At 64.8% G+C, this 21,679-nt stretch overlaps 1 protein-coding gene across 12 annotated transcripts in view; it reads right to left on the minus strand.

Annotated features, from left to right (window-relative positions):
- The window catches only part of TSNARE1 (t-SNARE domain containing 1), a 151,603-nt gene that overhangs the window by 51,563 nt on the left and 78,361 nt on the right, over positions 1-21,679 (minus strand). For 6 of the 12 annotated variants that reach the window (XM_060611424.3, XM_060611420.3, XM_060611417.3 and 3 more), the window contains 3 exons: positions 18,260-18,421; positions 8,422-8,494; positions 6,760-7,191 (listed from right to left, as the gene is read on the minus strand). In XM_060611424.3, coding sequence (XP_060467407.3) covers positions 6,760-7,191; positions 8,422-8,494; positions 18,260-18,421 — 667 coding nt within the window. Of the gene's footprint in view, positions 1-3,048; positions 3,132-6,759; positions 7,192-8,421; positions 8,495-18,259; positions 18,422-21,679 lie in introns of all 12 variants that reach the window. The other 6 variants (XM_060611428.3, XM_060611430.2, XM_060611427.3 and 3 more) reach the window with 3 other exon arrangements.

Here is a 21,679-nt window from a genome sequence, read left to right on the forward strand (position 1 = left end):
TACTCATCCATCCACCCATGCCTCTGTCCACGCGTTCATCCATCATCCATCCTCTATCGACCCATCCATTCACCCACCCCTCTGTCTACCCATCCCTCCATCCTTCATCCTCCATCCACCCATCCATTTACCCATGCCTCTATCCATCCACCCATTCACCCACCCACCCACAAATCATTCATCCACCCATTCATTTACCCACACCTCTGTCCATCCGTCCGTCCATCCATCCATCCATCATCAGCCTTCCTCCATCCACCCACCCGTTTACCCCTGCCTCTATCCACCCATCAATCCACCATCCGTCCACCCATCCATTTACCCACGCCCTGTCCACCTATCCATCCACCCACCCATTTACCCATGGCTCCATCCATCCATCCATCCATCCATCCATCCATCCACCCATCTGTCCATCCACACCTCTGTCCATCCGTCCATCCATATCCATCTTTCATCTACCCATCCATTTACCCATGCCGCTGTCCATCTGTCTGTCCATCCATCCATCCATCCATCCACCCATCTGTCCATCCACACCTCTGTCCATCCGTCCATCCATATCCATCTTTCATCTACCCATCCATTTACCCATGCCGCTGTCCATCTGTCTGTCCGTCCATCCATCCATCCATCCATCCATCCATCCATCCATCCTCCATCCACCTAGCCATTTACCTATGGCTATTCACCCATCCGTCCATCCACGCCTCCATTCATCTACCCATCCATCCAGGATCCCATCCATCAACCTCTGAGTGCACGCCTCCAGCAAGTAGATGTTCCAGGAGGGTGGGAGGGTGTACATGAAGCAAAGCTTTCCCAGTGCAGCAGGAAAAGCCCTGGACGTGAAATCCTACAGCCTAGGCTCCAAAATCAGCTTTTCCCCTTGAGACCCATGTGGCTTTGGGAAACCCTTTTGCTCTGGACCTTCAGTCCTCAATCTGCACCTGAAAGGTCTGGCTAAGGACTAATCCTCCCTCCTGTCTGGGTGTGGAGGTTACGTTGGTCAATGCCCCAGGGAAAACCTGAACCTGAAACGTGGGGCTATGTCATGCCCTGTCTTGGTGGACACTTCCACCCCTCCATCCAGTGGAGGTGAGAGGAAGGACATTCCTGCGTGGCAGCAGCTTTGGGCCGCACCTGTCAGTCTGAGCCCCACTCACCTCACCTAGGGCACAGGGGCTCCTGAACTGCCACGGAAATGGGGTGGGGACGGCATCACCCCAGAGGACAGGGTCCGATGAGCAACATGGGGCTGGGGTAGGGGTCTGAGCCTGATGAGGTGTCCATGGACACAGGTGGCCCCCCATGCCACCTCCACCGCCTCCTGCTGCTCCTCCTGCTCCGCTGTCACACCTTCTTTCTGGGGTCCTGGCATCTGCAGGTCCTGCTCGGATGGCCCCAGGGCATTCGTGGAGGGAGCCACCCTGCTGGCCTGTTGCTTCCCTCTCAAGATGAGGCTTTCTGTTGGTGAGGGCTTCGGGCAGGCACTGCCACTCGGAAGAGTTTCCATCAGAGAGATGCCGGGCCCTGAGCTTCTGGCAAGTCTGTGTCGCTTCATTCGCAACCTGAACCTTCCGCTCCGGGAGGCCCCGGAAGGACCAAGCCTGGTGGAGAGGCCCCAGGTGACGGCCTGGCTGCCCTCGGTGTACCACAAGGTGGCAGGGGCCGTGGGCCGGGTGGGGAGCACCGAGCTGCTGTTCTCTCGCCTCTGCTCCCATCTTGCAGATGAGACCTTGCCACGGCCCCTGTCTTCTCCTGGTGTGGCACTGACCAGCTCCCACGTGTGACCCACCCATAGGCACCCTGACTTCAAGTCTGACGGCCATTGACAGAGAAAAGAGGAAGCCGACACGGCTTTGACTTCCCGGAGACCCAGGGAACGAGAGCCCAGGGAACCATCCACCCACCTCTCCCGGGAGCCCTCTGCCCCGCTCCTGCCCGCCACGGCCCCCACACAGGGGTCACGTCCAGCCTGTGTGTGGCATCCTGAGCTTGCCCGGGCAGCTCCTCCTTTGGCCTCCGAGCACAGCGTCCTTTCCACCGAGACGATCTCACTTGGCCTTCAGGACGGAGCGTGTACTCTCCCAGGAAGCTGGTCCTGCTCCGCTAGCCCGGGGTCCCCCTGTCACCAGGCTGGACCATCCGCGCCGCCCCACCCCCCCCTTAGGATGTCCACTGGTGGAGAGGCGGGCTCCATGGGGTCCATCTGCGTGTCAGAGCCCAGCGTGGAGCAGAGGGCCAGTGTGTAAGCAATGAGTGAATGGGTGCTGGCTCCCCAGCCCTCCCTCCCGGCCGGACCAAGGCCCAAGCCCGCCTGGCCTGATCAGGTGCTCACATGGTCGCCGCGGGTCAGCACAGAGGCCCAGTGGTCCGTCCCCAAGGCCGCTCTAAGCCCCGTCTCAAGCGAACAAAGGTCTGATATTTGCTCTCTCTCCCTCTCAGCCACCCAACTGGTCCCAAGCCAAGCTCCACTGGCTCCAAGAAGGGAGGGTCCCTCCCAGCTTCCAGCCCGGGGCCAGGCCAAAGGCAGACCCGAAACACACAGGCACCTAGACTGCAGGTGCAGGAACAGGAGGGTCGGAGGAGCCCTCTCCACGGCCGGTTCCCTCTGGGAAGGAGGCAGACACTGCCCGACACACGTCGCCCTTCTGGGGAAAAGAGACCACAGAGCTTTCCATAGGGCACCTCGGTGAGAGTGGTCCTGGGAAACCATGGGTGTGCACCCACACAGTGAGACCTCCCGGGCGGGCGCCGCTCGCACTCTCGACCAATTCCCTCCCTGCAGCTTCCACAGAGCTAGGCCGGCAAAGGCCCTGGCCGCCTGCCTTCGCGGGGGTGCAGACGGCGGGCGACCGTGCACAGCGTCCTGGGTGCAGACCCCGCCGTCCTGCCTCTCCCCTCCCGGACACCGGTCCACCTCGGCTCGGAAAAGACCCTGTGGGCGTGCCCCTCCCACGTACAGGGCAGGGCCTGGGCCTCCCAGGGAGACAGGGGACGGAGGGGGCCACGGGCCAGCCGGGCCGTCCCCTCAAACTGACTTACTTGGTGCCGGCTGGCTCCGGCCAGGAGCTCGCTGGCCGCCTCTGTGTGCGAGGACGCAGCCTCAAGGCTGGCTTCAATACTATCTGCAAATCAAGACAATGGAAGCAATTACAGAGTGGCGACCCTGAGGGCGTGACGAGGGCGAGCCCAGGGAGCCCAGGCCCAGGGGCTTGGAGCGGGGCCTGCCCTCCCGTGGCCACTAAGGCCCCGTCCTGGCCTCACCAGAGGCCAGGTGAGGAGTCCAGACTCCAGAGAAGCGGAGGCTGCAAGGCGCTGGGCCACCTGGCTGGGGCAGGCGCTGGCCGCCAGAGCCGTCAGAAGGTGCCCTCGGGGCAGGGGCCACCCACTAGGGAAAGGTGGAGGCCAGCCTGGAAAGAGGCCCGGCCCTGCTACTTTTCTGCGCCCTTGGGCCGTCCTCCAACTCCTGACCATGGCCCCTGCTTCTGAGAAGGGGCCAGAGCCGCCATGAGGACGACCGTGACCGGGTCCGTGAACGCAGGTGCAGGGGACCGGGCAGCGGCACGCGCTGGCCTCTGGCCACTTCAGCGCGGGGCCCCGGGCACGGACCTGGTGGGGGTGTCCACACAGCCCCTGACACCTCACACCGGCAGCAACACCTAAGCCACCGTCCCGAGGCCCAGAGCGGCCCCAGGAAACCAGAAAATTCCACTCAGCAACGCTGGCGGGAAAGAGGCGGCATCATGAGAACGTGTCCGAATTCATAACCAGACTCATTCGGAACACGCAGCCAGGCCGCGGGGCCGTGCGGAGCAGCGGTGAGCTGAGACGAGGACGTTCGCCCACGGTGGGAACTGGCTTGGAGTCCCGGTGAGGGATGCGGCTACACCGTTTCCTCTCCTACCACCAGGGATCCTGGTGGCGCCGGACAGAGGGAGCGTGTGACCATAGCAAGAGGCGCTCTCTCCCCAGACCGGCTGCTCTCACTGCTGGCCACTGCAAACGCCCGGAGTCCCCTCTTCAAGGAAAAGGAGACAGGCCTCCGAACGCCTGAACTTTGCTTAGGACTTCGGAGGCAGAAACAGGTCAGTTCGAGTGGCACCCCTCCCCTGGGGCACCCCGGGCGCCACCTGAGCCGAGCGACGCGGGAGGCCCGAGGCCGGGGACAGAGAAGGTGCAGATGGACACAAGCGCCTCTGGGGCACCGCGCCCTCTGCCCAGTGGGTCGCTCTGCGGGGGTGTCTTCCCCGGGGCTCCTTCCCCTCGGACTAAGCACAGCCCCTCCACGCGGAGCCCCACTGGAAGGAGAGGAAGGAGAGCTTGGCCCCTCCTTGCGCCGGGTCACCCCTGCTTCTCCCGCAAGTGCGGCGCCCACCCCCCAGCGTCCATCCAGGCCCCCGCCCCTGCCACGGCCCAGCTCCTATGCCAAGAAGCCACCTTGCACCCCCAGGCCATGGGCGGCAGCAGCCCCACCTGGCTCCCGCTGAGGAAAGAGGCGGGTGCACGGGGCAGGAACAGCTGCCACCAGGCGCAGGAAGACAGCAGGGCCGCGGCCGTGCCGGGCGCTGGGGGCCGCACTCCTAGCTGGCGTCTCCCGTGCCCGGCAACCACACGGAGCCTGGGCTGCCCCAGGACCCTGCGCTCAAGCTCCGACAAAGCCCAGGTCTGGTCTGCACCCAGCAAGGTCCTGGGGACACCGAGAGCCCAACTCTGATGGTAAAATACTGCCCGGATTCACAAGTGGTCCCCACAGCTGAAGCCCAGCTGAGACCAGGAACGGGCGCACTCAGCACTCAGCCAGCAAAGCCCTCCCCAGATCACAGTTCTGCCCCTGGCCACCCGCTCACAGCCAGCTCCCTCGTCCTGAGCCCCAGGGGCAGCCAGGCAGGCATGGGGCACCCCAGTGCTCCGCTGGCCGTGAAGCACACGGCCTCTGCCTCACCTTGGAGATCCCAGGTGGGTCAAGGGCAAATTGCAGGAGCCCTGAGCTGACCCCCAGGCCCCCTGCAGGGCTGCTCAGTGGGAGCTACCTTGCAGGGCTCTGCTGCGGAGAGCTACAGGGCATCTGGGCACCGGGCCAGGCCTCCAGGGCCCAAACAGACCCCCCATTAGCACTGCTCCCCCAAACATTGACAGAAATCAGGGGGATGCACCCCAAGGTGCAGCAGATAGCACCCTGTGGAGGCCCCACAACACTGTCAGCTGGCTGTCCTCACCCCTGTGGCCTTGACGGGGCCCCTGCAAGCCTGACCCTGCCCCAGCCCCTGGGCCAATGCTGACCCAGATAGGGGAACTGGTGGGACCTTCAGCAGCAGTCTTTGCACAACCCCCCCCCCCCCCGCCCCGATCAGGCTTTGCAGCCACCTCCCTGCCCCATAGCTCAGCCCTGCCAGGGAGGCCGGCCCCATGCATTCCCATTCGGTGACAATCAGCACTGTCCCAGGAGGGACACTCCCAGGAGGAGCCCCAAGCGCTAAGAGACCAGTTGGCTGTCCCCATGGGGCTGCAGGGTCTAGGGAAGGGGGCGCCTGGCTCAGCAGGGCAGACAGAGTTGTCTGGGCTGGACTGGGCCCCACCATCAGCCAGCACAGGGCACCTTCAGGAGCAACACAGCCACCAAGTTCCTGCCCTGCTCCAGGGCTGGGGACTCGGGGGGTGGGTCCGGGCACACCAGTGCCACCTCTGCCAGCACCCCCTCCAGTGAGCACACCCTGGACCCCAAAACCGGGTCTTGCTCTGCCTATAAGGAGAGTGGGGCGCCCCCCAGGATGACAGGCTGGCCGCGATCAAGGCCAGCCCCCAGGGACGGCAGCAGGTCCACACACGTCCCCCAGCGGGTCCACCAGCAGCTCCGAAGCGGCCATCCGTCACCAGGGGCTCGTGGCCCTGTCTCTGCAGGGCCGAGTCCCGCGGTCCACTCCGCGGCCTTCACGAGGGAGCCGTCCTGCTCCAGGCTTCATCCCCACCATGCTTCCAGCAGCGGCCCGAGAAGCGCAGGGTTCGTCTTGGCCGTGAGGAGGGGAGCGGCCCCCGAGCAGACTGACCAGGACGTGCAGAGGTGTCTTGAGGAGGAGGAACAGCAGGAGGGAGCACTGAAGGAGGCGGCACAGGAGTCCGAGGCGGCACCACTCTGGAGGCCAGAGGAGGCTGGGTGCGGCAGAAGAGCCCATCGAGCACCCTATGCTTGCCTCACCAGGCACAGAAACTTCCAGCAAAGGGGGGCCCTGGGGGCGGGCGCGTGGGCTCAGAGTGGGGCGTCAGTGTGCCTTGGGAAGCTGAGAGCCACCAGAGACCGGCCTGACCTGGTCTGGGGCCTGAGGGGCCCTGGGGAGAAGAGCCCCCACAATGAGAGCACAGGAAGGGGTCAGAGGTCAGGGGCGGTCTCCCCCGCCCCACACCAGGAGAGTGGCACTGAGTGGGGACAGGGAGAGGAGCGCGGCCCCTGGTCGTCTGCTCCCTGAGCCTCCAGAGGCACCTGGCTGTGCTGGGTCACGGTGGGGGCACCCCCAGAAGGGTCCCAGCTTGGGGCCAGGATGAGCCTGACTTTGAGCCCCAGCTCCTTTGCTCCCCACGTGGGCCGGCCCCTCCCCGACCCAAGGCTCAGTTTCCCATCTGGAAGCAGAAAGGCCCCACGTGGGTGGTGGTCACGCCCACAGGCCCGCAGCCCTCCCCTGAGCGTCCTACTCCCCAGAAGCCAGGGCACGGGGGGGGGGGGGGGGGGGGGGCAGGCCCGGGGCGGTGGGGGCCACTTACTTGGCAGGGGCTCGGCAGCCTGGCCCTCGCCTAGGGGGGCTGGGGCCGAGAAGGTCTCGGCCACCATTCGCTCGACAGGGGTGAGGACGAGGCCGGGGGCCCGCGGGCGCTCCGCCAGCTTCTTGCGCACCGCCCCTCGCAGGTCCCTCCACTTGTGCTTGAGGTCGCCCAGGTCCCTCCGGCAGTAGCCCAGAGCGTTCACGGCCTGCAGGATCTTGCTCCACACTCGGTGCTTCCGGGAGGGCGTGCCCCGCAGCGCCCCGAACAGCAGCGGGTAGTGGCGGGCCACCCTCTGCACCAGCACCTCCGTCTCCTGGGGGCTGAAGTTGGGCTTGCGCGTCTTGGTGCGGGAGTGAGGGCCCGGCCGCAGGGGCGCCACGGCTGGCTCGGGGCTGGAGCTCCGCCGGCACGTGGCCCTGCCGCTGCTGGACCCTGGAAAGGCACCAGAGGCTGAAGGAGCAGGCGGGCCGGGAACAGCAGAGCGCCGCCCGGCTCACAACCCCAGGCGTGCACTGTGTCCACAGGAGCGCACACGGGCCCCTGCCCGTCATCCATCATGGTGGGATCACCCGCGTCAGCACGCGGCGGGATGCCGAAGTCCCAGCCACTCCGGTCCCCAGGCCCGGACCACAGTTGCCACAGGTCGGCCCTTGCCCGTCCCTCTCCCCTTCCCCGCCTGGAGACGGCCCCTCCCGATCAGCCCGTCACGGGGACTGAGTGACCATCTGGGTGACATGCGGGTATCCATCTGGAGTGGACACGCACTCTGCATGCCCGGAGACAGCCAGCCAGAGGTGGAACCAGCCGCAGCAGCTGTGCTGAGGCCAATGGGGGCGAGGGGTGGGGGACGTGGGCCCAGGCAGGGGTCTGGGGAGAGAGTGCCTCGAGGGCACGCTGGAGCCGCCCGCTGTCCAGCTGTGGAGCAAACCCCTGCCTGCAGCCCAGGCTCTGAGAAGGAGGGAAGGGGAAGCCTGCCGGACAGCAGCCCCAGGAGGCAGCCGGCCCCACCCTCCCCTGGGGGTGCAGCATGGCCAGGGGGACGGCCGGGCTGGATGCCAGAACCTTGGAACGGGGGTGCAGAGGCTGGCGGGGGGCTGCCTATGCCGGCCAGTGGCTCTGGCCTACCCCAGACACTCTGGGTGCCCAGGCACGCGAACAGTAGGAGGGCCCACGTAGCCACGTAGGGTGCAGAGGCCAGGCTGAAGGGGGCTGAGGTCCTCATGTGGAGGGAACACAGAAAGAGCAGGGACATCAGCCTGCTCCCGGCACGGCCCCGCCCCTACCGCACCCATTTCCCAAGAAGCGGCCCCTCCAAGGTGACTCTGGGCGCCACACGTCCAGTGCTCTCTGCCGAGGCACCTGCTGCAGCCTCGACCCCTCCCCCACCCAAGGATAGTTTGTCCTCGCCCGGGAGGGGGGGTCCCTGGGTGGGAGAAAGGCCCGGGCTCTTCAATGAGCAGAATGGATGGGCCACCCTCTCGCACGAGGCTCCCTGACTCCGGCCTTCCTGAGGGGCTGGGGAGACCTGGGGACATGGAGAAGGAGGGCAGCAGATCCTCAGACGCCTGGAACTGCCCTGGGTCTCATTCATCCAGGAGGCGGCCCTGCCCACACCCGGGGGAAAGGGCAAGGGGCTGTGGGGCAGGTGGCTCAGATACCCACCAATGGCATCTCCTTGCTCTGACACCATGGAGGCCAAGTCCTCGATAATCTGATTTACATCCAACAAGTCACTCTGTGGAAACAAGAAGGCAGGTGTTAGGTGCAGCGGTCAAGGGCACAGCCATCAGGGGGTGCTAGGTGAAGCCAAGAAAGCCTAGGGTCCCCCCTCCCAACCAAGTCAGAGACAGGGCTGGGATCTGAATACTGTTTCCTGACTCCGAGGCCAAACCCCAAGCTCTCTGAGAATCCCAGGGCTGTAAGCTCCCTCACTGGGTACAGAGGACCCAGGGTTGGCCCTCAGAGAGCTGCAGTCAAGTGCAGAGCAGTGTCACCAACACTGCCTGCACCTCCCACAGGCCCATCAGTCCTGTAGACACCTTGTTCCCCACACTTGCTTTGGGGCTCCTTGATAGAAGGATAACTTTCCCTCTCTGTACAGCCAGCACCTGGCATAAGTCAGCACACGGGTGCCACTCAAGAAATCCTGAAGAAGCAGGATGGGTTGATGGATGGATAGATAGATGTATGACTGGATGGTGGACGAATAATAGATAGATGGACAGACGGTGGATGCACGGATGAACGGTGGATGAGTAGATGAGGGGATGGTGGGTGGGTGGGTGGAGAGGCAGGTGGATGGATGGACAGTGGATGGGTGGATGAACAGACGAGTCGGTAGATGGTGGACAGGTGGATGAATAAACGATGGGTGGGTGGATGAGCGGGTGGTGGATGGATGATGGATGGATGGCGGATGGATGGACAGGTGGGTAGATGTGGGCAGACGAACGGATAGATGGATGGGTGGATAGATGGTAGGCAGATGAATAGAGAGTGGGTGGGTGGGTGGATGGATGGATGGATGGATGGATGAATGATGGATGGGTAGGTGATACAGGGGGATGGATGGGTGGATGGATGGATGGGTGGGTGGATGGATGGATGGGTGGGTGGATGGATGGATGGATGGATGGATGGATGGATGGATGATGGATGGGTAGGTGATACAGGGGGATGGATGGGTGGATGGATGATGGAGAGACGGATGGAGACGGTAGGTGGGTGGATGATAGACAGTGGATGGTGGACGGATGGCAGTCCCACTGCCATGGAAAGACTGAGTGGCTTCATGAAGCTGGTGAACAGGGCAAGGACTAGAAATTTGGCCCAGGGGGGTCTTGCACCTCACTCCTCCATGCTGCCCAACTGCTTAACTCCATTTGCCAGGAAACTAGCAGTGATGCTTGTGAGGGACACGGCCACTCCGTTCACAGGCCACATGCTGGGGGCATGTCACACACCATCCTGAGGCCAGGTCAAAACGCCCAACTGACGGTAGACGTTGGGCGCTCAAGAGGCTCCGTGACCTCCGGGGCCTCTCAGACGGGGGGAGGGCTGGTACCGGCACCGGGGCCCACTGGCTCCAAGGCCACCCTTTTTCCGAATGCCACCCTGCAGGGACCAGCTCTTCCACTGGCCAGCCAGGTCGCCCTGGGCAAGACCGTTCACCTCGGGGCCAGGTTTCCTCACCTACCGTGTGATCCAAACCAAAGCTTCCTCCTTCGGTGCCTGGCTTGTGGCCAGGGATGAGCCCCAGTCAGGGAAGGCTCCTCCAGGCCAGTGAGAGGGGCGGGGAGGGGGCGGTGAGAACCCTACCCCAGGCCCACCCACTCTACAGCTCATTCTGGAACTCAGATCGATTTCCACAGGGGTCGCTGCAAAATATTACGGGGAAACTCATTTTCTTTTTAGGAGTGTTCTCGGAAATGAAGCAATTAGCATGATCTCAAACCCACGTGTGCTACCAACTACAATTCAATTACAGGCTTAACCATGGTGCAGGCAGATGGCCACCCTGTGGAAGCGGCCCGTGGCCAGGAGGGTGGCCGTCAGGGTGGAGCCTGTGGGCCTCAGCCCCGGGGACTGCAGCAGGTGAGTGGGTGCTGGGTAGCCCTGGGCCTGGGCCCATTTCTGGGATCTCGGTCACCACAGCCTCCCCTGAGTGAGGCCACTGGTGGTGGTGCTGAATGCTCATCATCCCCCTGGCCTGTCAGGACAAAAGGCTTGGGAACAGACTCTGAGCTCAGTGTGTCTGCTGCCCGGGCCTGGACACCCCCTAACCCAGACACCTCACCCACCCCTCCACCAGACACAAGAGGATCCCCGCTCCCCGGCTCTAGGGGCGTATGCACAGCCTATGGCCCTGGAGGTCACCTGATGGGAGACATCCGCTTGTGACGATCCTTTTGAATAAAGACTCTCCTTGCTCAACAAAGCAAGTGAGCCCTGTGGGGGAGGAATGAGGGGTGTGAGAGTGTCCCAAAGTCCCACGTGCTGCAGCTGGTCTCTGCCAGGTCTGAGGGCTGCAGGCACGGGAGCGGGAGGACAGGGACGCCGCGAGGGGGCCGGGCTGACTGCCGGGCCCCTGTGCAGGGCCAGCCCGGTGAGGTAAGCGGGATGCACACACCCACCACGAACAGCAGACAAGACCACAGGGCAGGGCTGCGTTCCAATGGCTTCCCTGCGGGGGCCCTGGCAGGGCAGCCGTGCTCCCCAGACAGGTGGTCCCACAGCTGTGCCTGGTTCTGTGGCTCCTGAAGGGTGGCTCAGAGGCGCCGGGACATCCCGGCGGTGCGGGGTTTGTGTCTCATTCGCCCCGGCATCCAGTGGCTGTTTGCAGAATGGATGGGGTCATGAGGACTAGGCAGGCTCCGGGGACAGAGCCCCCGATGTGCCAGGACAGGGAGGGCCCACGGGAGGAGGCGCAGACGGGCACCCCAGCAGCAGAGGGCAGCACGCAGAAAGGGAACATCTGGGCAAAGGCAACTGACACTGACAAGTGTCCCCCCAGCCCCTGTCCCGGGCGCCCGGGACCCTGGCAGGCAGGCCTCACTCAGCTCCCGGAGGAGGACGCCAAGGGCAGGCGGGCCCAACTCCCAGGCAGGCCCAGGGGCACCCCTGAGACGTAGATCCCACCAGGAGCCGGGGTGAGAGCCACGCACGGGCACGGCTCGGGGCCAGGCTGCCCACGGGCCTGAAGGTGAGCTTCCACTGGGGGCCCGGAAGCCCCCAGAGCCACCCAAGGACGGCGCCCACCAGGGACGTCAAGCGGCAGCGGCTGTGGTGCGCGAGGGCGGCGGGCGCTGGGAGCCGTGCGCCTGGCGTGGGCACCAGAAAGCGGGAGAGTGGGTGACGGAGAGACTCAAAACACCTTAACTTAGTAAATGTTTAAATCATGCCATTATTTTCCTGATTGCTTCTAAAACTGGGGCTCATTAAAAGCTCTCATGGAATCTTTTTTCTGTTCCTTTGCTGGCACCACGTAATAACAACCTTGCACGGGACATAATAAAACCTCGATAAGCGTGTGTGTGTGTGTGTGTGTGTGTGTGTGTGCGCGCGCGCACACCTGTGCGTTCCCTCACTTTTAAGAAGGAAAAGAAAGAAAATACCACTGCGCTTTTTCTATTACGCGATCTCTTCTTATAATTAGAATCTTGGCAACCATCCGCCTATGAACACGACTGTTCCAGTTAATGGAACAGCCAAACTTCACTGATTTATTCCCATATTTATAGGTATCGGCCACGTCACCCCCTCCCCGCCCCCCGCCTTCTGGCTGCACAATGCCACCTTCAGGGAGGGTAGCTGGGCCCCGTGGCTCTGCCTCCTCCCCAGCCTCCTCCCTCCCAGGCCTGCCAGGCAGCCATGGCAACAGACCAGCTGGTGTGCTGGGTCAGGTGCACACGGCTCCGGAGGGGGCAGGGAGCACCAGTCCTCACAGGTGAGATCAGGTAAGGTGGGCTTGGGTGGGGGGGGGAGCCCCGCGCAGACACGGCCGTCCGGCCCGGGGGGCTGCCCAGGCTGGGAGCGGACAGACGACTAGGGCTCCGGTGCGGTCAGCCAGACCCGAGCCCGGCAAGCCTGCCCCACGCTGGCAGTGGCTAGGGGCACGCGCCCATCTCATTCGACCTCCCCCCACCCTGGGAGACGAGGCACTGCCCTCCCTCCAGACGGGAAGAGCCAGCCTCAACCAGGATTAAGTGGCCGTGGGCAGGGCAGGGCTGGGGCTCAGGGGCTGGCTCCTGCCGCTCCCGGCTCCCGGGCCCCGCGCCCCCTCGGCGACCGCCCGCATCCTTCCCATCTGGGAGAGAGGCTGAGAGGCAGGGGTCAGACACTGCAGCCAGCCGGCACAGCCCCGCTCCTGAGTCAGGCAGCTTGGGCTCGAATCCCTGCTCTGCCACACACGAGCTGCATGGCCAGGCCAAGTGACGCGGCTTCTCTAAGCCTCCGCCCCGTCTCCGATAAAACTGGAACACGGGAGTGCTCACTCTCACAGAGCTTTTGTGGGGGCTGCTAAAATGATGCATATAAATAAAGGCAACAGAGCCCTCTCATTAAGTCACAGATCTGCTGTGGAGTCCCAACACTTAAGACACATTCATCCATCCACCCCCCCATCCATCCACCTACACACCATCCATCCACCCATCCATCCATCCGCTTATCTGTCCACCTACCATCCGTCTCCCATCCATCCATCCCTCATCCTTCCACTCGTCTATTTGCTTGTTCGAGGAACAGTCATCAAGTGCCCAGATAGCATCATGTGTCCTTTGTGGTGCTGGGACCGCTGCAGTGACTAAACAGACAAGGATCCCTGCCTCCATGGGGCTTCATTCTCACGAAGAGAGATAAATATTAACATAAAGCACTGAACAGTATGCTAGACAAAGGAGAGGGACACTGGAATTCTAGACGGCCAACATTTGAGCCAAGACCTAAAGGTAGAAGGAGTAAGTTGCTCGAGTGTCTGTGCCAGCGTGTGGAAAGAGCCAGGACAGCTGGAGGACAGGGACGGGGAAAGCGTGGTCCACGAAATGGCGTGTGTGTTGGGGGGGGGGGGGGGGGGGACGTGGAAGCTGCACCTCCCAGAAATGGCCACCCCGACATACCTGCTGTGCTTCTCCTAAGAAGGGACCTTGGCATGCCCCCACCAAGGGGTGGGCCCGCACAGGCCTCCGGAAGTGCCGTAACCAACAGGGCAGAGGCGAGGCTGTATGACTTCCAAGGCTAAGTCACAAAAGCACCACGGGCTCTTCACGCTAAGAAGCCGGGAAGACCCCAGCACCTGGAGACAGCAGAGTCTTCCTTCCCTGGGAAAACGCCGGCACCCGGAAGGCCCACCCTGCCATTACCGCATTGGTGCCCAGGCTCTCGGCCGACCTCAGCACCTCAGTGACAGAGAAGCCTCGCACCCGGGTGAACCCCCGGTCGGCAGCAGGCTGCGCCAGGCCGGGGAGGGTCTGACCTGGGGCAGGGGCCTCAGAGGAGCTCCCCAGGGAGGGCGGGGTGGGGCCGCCGTCAGCTAGGCGCTGCCCCAGCCACACCTGCCGGCGCTGACTCTGCCCAGGTGACGTCCCTGCCGGGCAGCTCAGCTCTGCAGCACGCTGTCACCCGTGGGCTGACAAAGATCTTTCATGGTCCCTTAACCCTTTCAAGGAGAGACTGGTGTCACTGTCCCCTCTCACAGGCAAACTAAAGCCTCTGCAAGAGACCCCGGGGCTCCCATGGCCAGGCAGTGGCATGGCTGGGGCTGGGAGCCTGGGCCAGACTTCTATTTCCCCTCTGTGACCAAGAGATGCCGGAGGCCAGCCAGCCCCTCCCCACAAGGGAACAAGGAAGCTTCTACCTTGGCCACTGGGGGGGCCTCCCCTGCCTCCACCCTCCCTCCAGGCTCTGGCCTGCCTGCTGCCTGCAGCGAGGGACTGTTCTTTCCGCCACAGCCCACAGCTCTGGTGGTGACAGGCCACGAGGGCCCAGGGATGGTCCCGGCTGCAGCTGTGAGGACAATGGGCAAGCCACCTTCCAGGGGCAGCCTCGTTCCTGGGAGGAAGAAGCGAGGGGCAGCCTCGCCCGCGGGCCTGCAGCATAGCGTCCCGGACACGACCTTCTGCTCCCCTGGGAGGTAGGCACCTCCCAGGGCAGGGAGCTCAGCCAAGGTCTCGAGGGGCGCCTTCCTGTTACTGACCCTTAGCTCCACCTGAAGTCACCACGGTGCCCCCAGGGATCCCCAGAGCCCATTGTCTGAGGTTCCCCATTTCTGACAGCCCCACAGGACCAAGAAATGGGCCTAGAGAGGGGACCTGAGACCAGAAGGGACGGGAGAGGTTGTGGCTCGGAGAGCTGGCTCTGCCCAGGCTGGCGATGGCCCTGCCGTATGTGCTCGGTGGCCGAGGGTACGTCGTCAGTGGGAACAGGAAGTAGGGACTCACCCCTGCGGGCCAGACTCCCAGGAGAGGACGGCCAGAGAGGAGGGGTCGGCCGGCAGTGCCGGCACTGGCTTTGGCACAGCTTTGGCAAGGGGCAGCACGCGGGCCTGGGGACAGAACGCTCCACCGCCCGTCACCCGCCGACCCGCGGTGGGAAGGGGCAGCAGCTCCTAGACACGACTTAACTGTGTGGCTCGTGGATCCTGCTTCTTCCCGCCCACGCCCAGTTAAAGCCTGAGCTCCCACTGGGACGTGCAGTCCCTCCCTTCCTTCCCTCTGCTCTACTGACGGGGCCGCTGGCCCGGAGGCTGCCAGGCACCAACACCTGCCCCAGCATCCCTGACACCCTGCCCCCTGGAACCCTGGGAGGTCTGGGGTCACCTAGGGCCTGGCCCATCTGGGACCAACGTCAGGAAGGGGCCTTAGGCTTGGAAGCCAGAGACCACCCACCTCCAAATCAGGGGCCAGGAGAAGGAGCCCCAAGGAGGCCAAGAGCTAGCCCCGTGGAAAGTGGGCTGTGTCCCAGCCCCCTCCACTCCCTGTGGGAGGGACTCACCCGCCGACCTGGCTCGTGCAAGTGCGCTGCTCACCTCCCCCAGGAGGGGCCAGGGCCCGGGCCGCGTGGGCCCCAGCAGCGTGGCCTCCCCCATCGGGAAGTGGGGGACAGGGCCCTGACTTGTGAGCGCGTGCCTGGGACCAGGGTGCCCAGGCTGGCACGGCTCCCTTCGCGGGTGCAGGGCTCCCGCCCTGCGCTTCTCACTGGAAAGGGCCGTCTGAGCCCGAAGGCCTAGCGCGGCCGTCCCTGGGGCGGTGAGGCTCCTGACACAGCCAGACGCAGCTCTCTGTGGGTGGGTGTCCCCAGAGCTCTCCCTCTGAACCCTAGTCTCCCCGTGGGGAACAGAAGGGGGAGGCCACCAGCCCGGGGCCTCCAGACCATGAGGGAGAGTGTCTGGGGCAGGGGTGTCTCAGGCTAGCCCTACAAGGCAGCCCTGCAGCCCTGCTCTCATACTCCACAACTCCGGCAGCCTGATGACAGCCAGCCAGTGCTTCCCACGGGAGGGGATGTGAGGCCCAGGGAAGGCCTGGGCCCACCACAGGCCTGCCGGCACTTGGTGGCAGGAGGATGGAGCCCAGGCTGGGAAAGCACGCAGAGTCCAGGCCCAGGAGGCCAGGGGTCAGGACAGAGGACAGCTGTGCTAAGGTCATCTGAGAGCAGGGAGGAGCCGGACTGAGCAGGGCCGTCAGGGGCATGGCACTGGAAGGGCACAATGGGTCAGGGCGAGGCAGCGCAGGGCGGAGCCGGGCTAAGGGCGGAGCTGAGTGCGGCTGGGCGGGGCTTCATTAGGCAAGGCAGAGTGGGGGGGAACTGTGCTGAGCTGGGCAGGGGGCGGGGAGAGGCTGGGCAGGGCGGAGTAGGGCGGGGTGGAGCTGGGGAGGGCGGAGCTGGGCGGGGCTGAAGCCGGGAGGGGTGGGGCGGGGCTACCCCGTCCCAGGGCCAAGCACTTCCGCTGGAGAAGGGGAAGCAGCAGAGCTGGATGAAAGCAAGGGATACAGGGACACTGCTTACAGCTTTCTGGGCCAGCGGTCTGGGCACAGGGACCCTGCGTGGGGCCGGCGGGGAAAGGACACGGGTGATGGCACCGCGTCTGTGGGGCTCCAGGCCCCCTTCCCAGCCCTGCACAGCCACCTGGCCAAAAAGCAGGCAGAGACCCTCCTGGACAGCAAGCTGAAGGGCAGCAGCTGATGACCCTGGTGGACAGGAGCAACTTCCCACATGGGAGCCACTAGAGGATGACAGGCTGCTTACGGGGGTCCTTACCCGGCCTGGAGGAGGGCGGCCCAGACACGGGTGTAGGACACAGGCCTCTATCGCTAGGGGGAGTGGCCCCTGTGGTGGGGGGGCTGACCACTTGTCTGGGTTCATTCAACACGTCTGTCGAGCAAGCTGCTGAGGGCCCTGGGGATTGGGCCGGACACCTGACAGGTGAGGCCCCTGTTCTGCTGGACAATAACAGGCTAGCAACCAGAGGCAAAGGGGAGACCGTGGGGGGCAGGTTGTGGGGGTGGCAAGAGCCTGCTCAGCTCCACAGGGAAGCTGCCAGCAGCTCAAGTGTGAGCCACCCCTGTGTCTCCTGAGGCTGCTCCCCACAACCCGCCCACACCACGGTCCGCTGTCCTCTCCAGCTCTGGACAGACAACCCCCATCACCCTGAGCAGCTAGGCTCCAGGCTGGCCCCGTGGGGGCCGGGGGACACCCGTCTGTCCCTGGGACTCCAGCCTGGCCTCTGCCCCTGGCTCACTCATCACATGGAGAAGCTGTCACTGGGACCAGCTGCAGCACTGGGGGAGGGAGAGGGGACGTCGCAGGTGCACTGGCAGGCGGCCTTGGGAGCACCATGGCAAGCCCCTGGCTGCTCCCACGCCACCCTCGTGGGGCAGAGGAGGGAACTGAGGCTCAGCACGCAGCTGGCCACAGCCCGTGCGGTCCCCCGCTGACCCCCGTCAGGCTCCGAGGCCCACAGACAGGACTGGCCGGATTCAGGCCCCAGGTTGGCCCGCAGCCCCAGGCCCCTCCAGCTCGGCTGCCCCGCACAGGCCTCCACGTGGGGCCCATCACCCCTGGTGAAGCCCACCCCTCCACCTATGCTCACCACACAGAGAACCACAGCAGGGCACAAGGAACCCCACAGCCCACCTCAGAGGTGGGCCCTCGACCTACTCAGGGGCCCCAGGCCATGCACTTGGTCGGCAGCGTCAGCTCCCTGGGCGCCAGCACGAGGCCCCATCATGGAGAGCAGCCTGGCCCCTGGCCCTGCCCCCACCGCCCACGGTGCCAGCAGGGCTGCGGGCCCTTCCTGCAGGACCTCAGTTCTTGAGCCAGAGACAACAGCAGATCCCCCTCTAGGGACCCCAGCCCCCCATGTCTTTAAGGGTGACCGTGCCTGGACTCCCTCGTCAGCCTCTGGCAGAAAGTCAGTCCTGCTGTGCCAACAGAGAGGCATGGGCGTGCGTGTGTTTGGTCCTTATCTGGTGTCTCAGGGAGAGCAGAGGCCTGTCTCCGGTGCTGCCTCCTGCCAGGGCCCCGAGCAGGTGCACCTTCCCCTTGGGGGAGCAGGACAGGGTGAGGGGGTGGGGCTTCACCGAGGCAGCGGCTGCAGTGGGGGGACCCCAGAAGTAAGGGGCCGAACCCCGCCTCTCTGGGGGGGCATCCACCTCCTTCAGGGTGGGACAGGAGACGCGGCAACGGGTCCTGAGCTGGTGACTCAGTTTACCACCTTGCCCAGGTCCCTGTTTCTCTAGACAAAGGTGCTTTCAGAGGACGTTTGTGCAGAACCCCAGCCCCTGCAAGAGGCTCCCCCTCCCCCTGCAGATGAGCAGAGGGAGGCCCAGGGGAGAAGGGGGGGCGGGGCTCACAGGGCTTCAAGCCCCCCACTGGCAGGGCCAGCAGCCCTCCTGCATTCCCGATGCACCTCCGGTGTCCCGGGACAGGGGCCACCGGTACAGGGATTCACACGGTCACGCCCCTGCTTGCACACACGCGCACACTCGCCAGGCCAGGGCCTCACCTCAATCTGCAGGATGGCCTCCTCGCGCAGCCGGATGGCCTCCTCGTCCTCCTCGGTGATCTCGGGAAGCAGCGCCTGCTCCTGGCCCTGCCACATGCCGTCACCCCCATTAAAGATCTTTTCATCGTCGGGCAGCTCAGCAAAAGGGGCCCGGGGACTCTGCTGGCAACAGAGACAGGCCGGTTAGCCCGGGTGCGGCCCAGGAAATGGCCTTGTCCCGGGCCGGCAGCGGCAGCTCCACGTCGGGGCTAAGCCTCGGCTCTGGGCACCAGGAGCCTCCGGGGCTGTGCACGCCCCCCCACCCCGCACTCCTGGGAGGGGAGAGGCCCCACGGCCTGGGTTCTGCACCCCCGACGGGGCCTCTGGCGGGCCGCCTTGGGGGGGACGCCCTCACAGGGCTGCCCCAGCGATCAGCATCCGGTGGACACGCCGTGCCGGCCTCTGGCCATCCCAGGCCCGGCTGCGGGGCGCCCCCGGCAGACCCCCACAACCCCGCGGGAGCACATGAGTCCCGGCATCCCCAGCTCCTGGTGAAACCTGTTCACACACCAACACAAACCGCAGCTTCTCACGGGAGGCCATGCGCCCACCGGTTCCGGAGGCGGCCGTGGGTCCCAGCGGGAGCTGCGGAAACCGAGGCGTGGGCTCCCACACGGCTGGGGGCGCGTGCCCCCAGGGACCGCGTGACGTCCTGCGAACCCCTTCGCTGTGACCAGGCCGCAGGGAAGAGAAGCCAGAGGGTTTTTCACGTGGTTTCATTCTTTACTGATTTCTTTAGTTTACCAAATTTGGGGATCCAGTAAAATGGCGGCTCTTCCCTTCCATTAACCATCTGCTCTCCGATGGGATGCTCTGAGTACAAGCGAGGCGAGTGTCAGGTCCTGAGCGGGGGAGCTGGGGTGCCTGGGGGGGGGCGCTGTCTCCACCCTGGGCACCGCACAGGGGAGAGGAGAGCGGGAGGCAGGGGTGAGCCCCACGCCGGAGCTATGACTTCACGCAAAGGATGTGCGCGCCTCGGCCCTGCCCCCATCAGGATGCCGGGCCCGGCACAGCCCAGGTCCCCCCCCGCCCGCCACCCCCGGGTCAGTCAAGCTCTCCTTCATGTCAGAGAGGTGAGTGTGGGTACGCGTGTGTGCATGTGTGTGTGTAAGAGAAAGACATCAAAAGGGCAACCGGGAAGGCTGGAGGACAGGCGGAGCCACCTGGCAGCCCCAGGTCCCACCCCCAGCCCCCCAGTGTCAAATCTCCTTCGAGCCAGCTGTCTCTGACACTCCTGACCGCCTGCAAAAGACAAAGCACTATGGGCCCGTTTTACGAACGAGGACACTGGGGCCGAGAGGCCAAGGAACCCACAAGAGGCAGCAAGTGAAACCCAGCTGAAGGCTCCGTGGTGCACCCAGCCCAGGGGTGGCAGGGGGGCGCGAGCCTGAGCCCACGGCTGGAGCAGCTTCCTCCCCAGCTGACTCCGTGCCCCAAGCCGCACCGGGGCCTCCTCAGCTCCCCTCCTGCCCTCCATCCGGCCCCACGGCTCCTCCTCCTGCCCAGAGACAGAGAGCAGGACACAGCTGCCGCCCCCAGTCACCCAGTGCCAGCCCCGAGCTCCGTTGAGCCCCTCGTGCGTGCCGGCGACGGGCCGGGGCCGAAATGCAGGGCGGGACGTCCGTCTCGGGGCCTCCCTCCCCAGACTCCACGTCGCTCTGCGGTGGTCAGCCTGCAAGGAGGCTTCAGAAGCTACCACCTGCCTATCCTCTCCTTTCCCTTCATGACGAGACCACCTTCCTGCTCTTCTGTGCCACTCGGCCACGTGGCAGGGTGCTGGCCGTGCCACAGCCACCACGGCCCACCAGGCGGCCTTCAGATGACCTGGGCAGCAGGGAGAACACAGCCTGTGCCGCGCGCGCTCAGGGCCCGTGACCGCCCACCCTGCGTCAGGCCTGGGGACACGGCGGACGGACGCCAGGAGCTCCGTGCACAGACACAAAGGCTTCAGCGCAGTTCTCACCGACGCCAGCACGGGCAGGCCCAGGACACCCTGAAAGCCACGTGTGCATGTGCGACGACACCGAGGAAACACAGGGACGGCTGGACGGCCCGGGCGACCTGCCTGCGGGAGGCCCTCGTGACCACGGGACCACCGCTAGGAGCCCCGGAGGGACAGGTGCTCTCTCCAGTGCCGCCCACACCCCGTGCGGTGGACGCACTCACCCTCGTGCAAGGAAGGCACCGTGAGGCCCGCGCTCACCCAGCTCTCCTTCCAGAGCCCACGTCCTCCCCCAGTCCACATGCCACGGGCAGAGCCCCTTCCCCCAGAGTCAGCAGAGGCCTTTACATAAATAAATACGTGGATACGTGAATATAAAATAAAAGACCAAAAAATCCGCTGACAAGCACTACTGGTCCAAGGTGGCAATTACCACCCCCCCTTCCCGGTGTGGGCGGGAGGAAGCGAGCGGTGCCAGGAGGGGCTGGCACGCAGCCGAGCCACGGCGTCTGGCCCAGCGCCTGCCGGCACGCTCTCCGGGCCTCGGCGTCCTCATCTGCAGAATGGGACGACGACCCCACACCCCCGGGTGCCCGCCACACAGCAGCGCCCCCCCCAGGAGCGACCCTGTGGGGCCCCCCTGCTGCCTGCCGGCGCCTTGGCCCGGGTGGCAAGGCCCTGGGGAGTTCCCCGGATCCCCCAGCCCAGGGTCTACCCCCACGGCACGGGGCTGACACCCCACCCCGGGGTCAGGACGGGAAACCTCACTGCCGTCCGCAGGCGCACAAGGAAAGGAGGTGAGCGCAGGCAGGCTTCGGGACACAGACGCGGGTTCCTGCGTGGAAGCCACGGTGCCGCCCCCAGACGGGAGCGTGTGCACCGCCTCCCCCCCCACCCCCGCCCCCCCAGGCCATCCCAGAGCAGCAGCGGGAGGCTCCACAGGGCCTGGTGCTTCCCAGGGACATGCGACAATCCCCCGTGGTGACAGCTGCCCCGAGGCCCCCTCACTGTGCAGCCGGGGACAGGACACAGGAACCCTCACTGCATCTGCTCCCGGAGAAGGGACTGGAAGACCACAGTGCTCCTATACAAGGACCCCTACAGACCCACTAACGGAAGCAGTCAGACACACCCGTGACAGACGTGCCACGGGGCACCACGTGACCTCCCCCGGAGTCTGGGGCTCCGTGGAAGCAGCACGAAAGCTGGGAGCAAAGGGCGTCTGCATGCCTCGCCTCCCCAGGTGCCCTCACCTCCCAGGGTACGGCCCACCCACGCCTCCCCAGGTACGGGCCGCACTCCCTGAGCGGCTCGTGACAAGACAGGGCAGCAAGAAAGGGCTTGAACGCCTGATCTCGTGCAAGGATCAGAAAGTGTCCCTTTATTCTCCTCACAAAGACCCGATTTGGGGATTAGGGATTTGCTGGCAAGACGCTGGG

The sequence above is a fragment of the Panthera onca genome, chromosome F2, assembly GCF_046562875.1.
Source record: "Panthera onca isolate mPanOnc1 chromosome F2, mPanOnc1 haplotype 2, whole genome shotgun sequence".
Lineage (NCBI taxonomy): Eukaryota > Metazoa > Chordata > Mammalia > Carnivora > Felidae > Panthera > Panthera onca.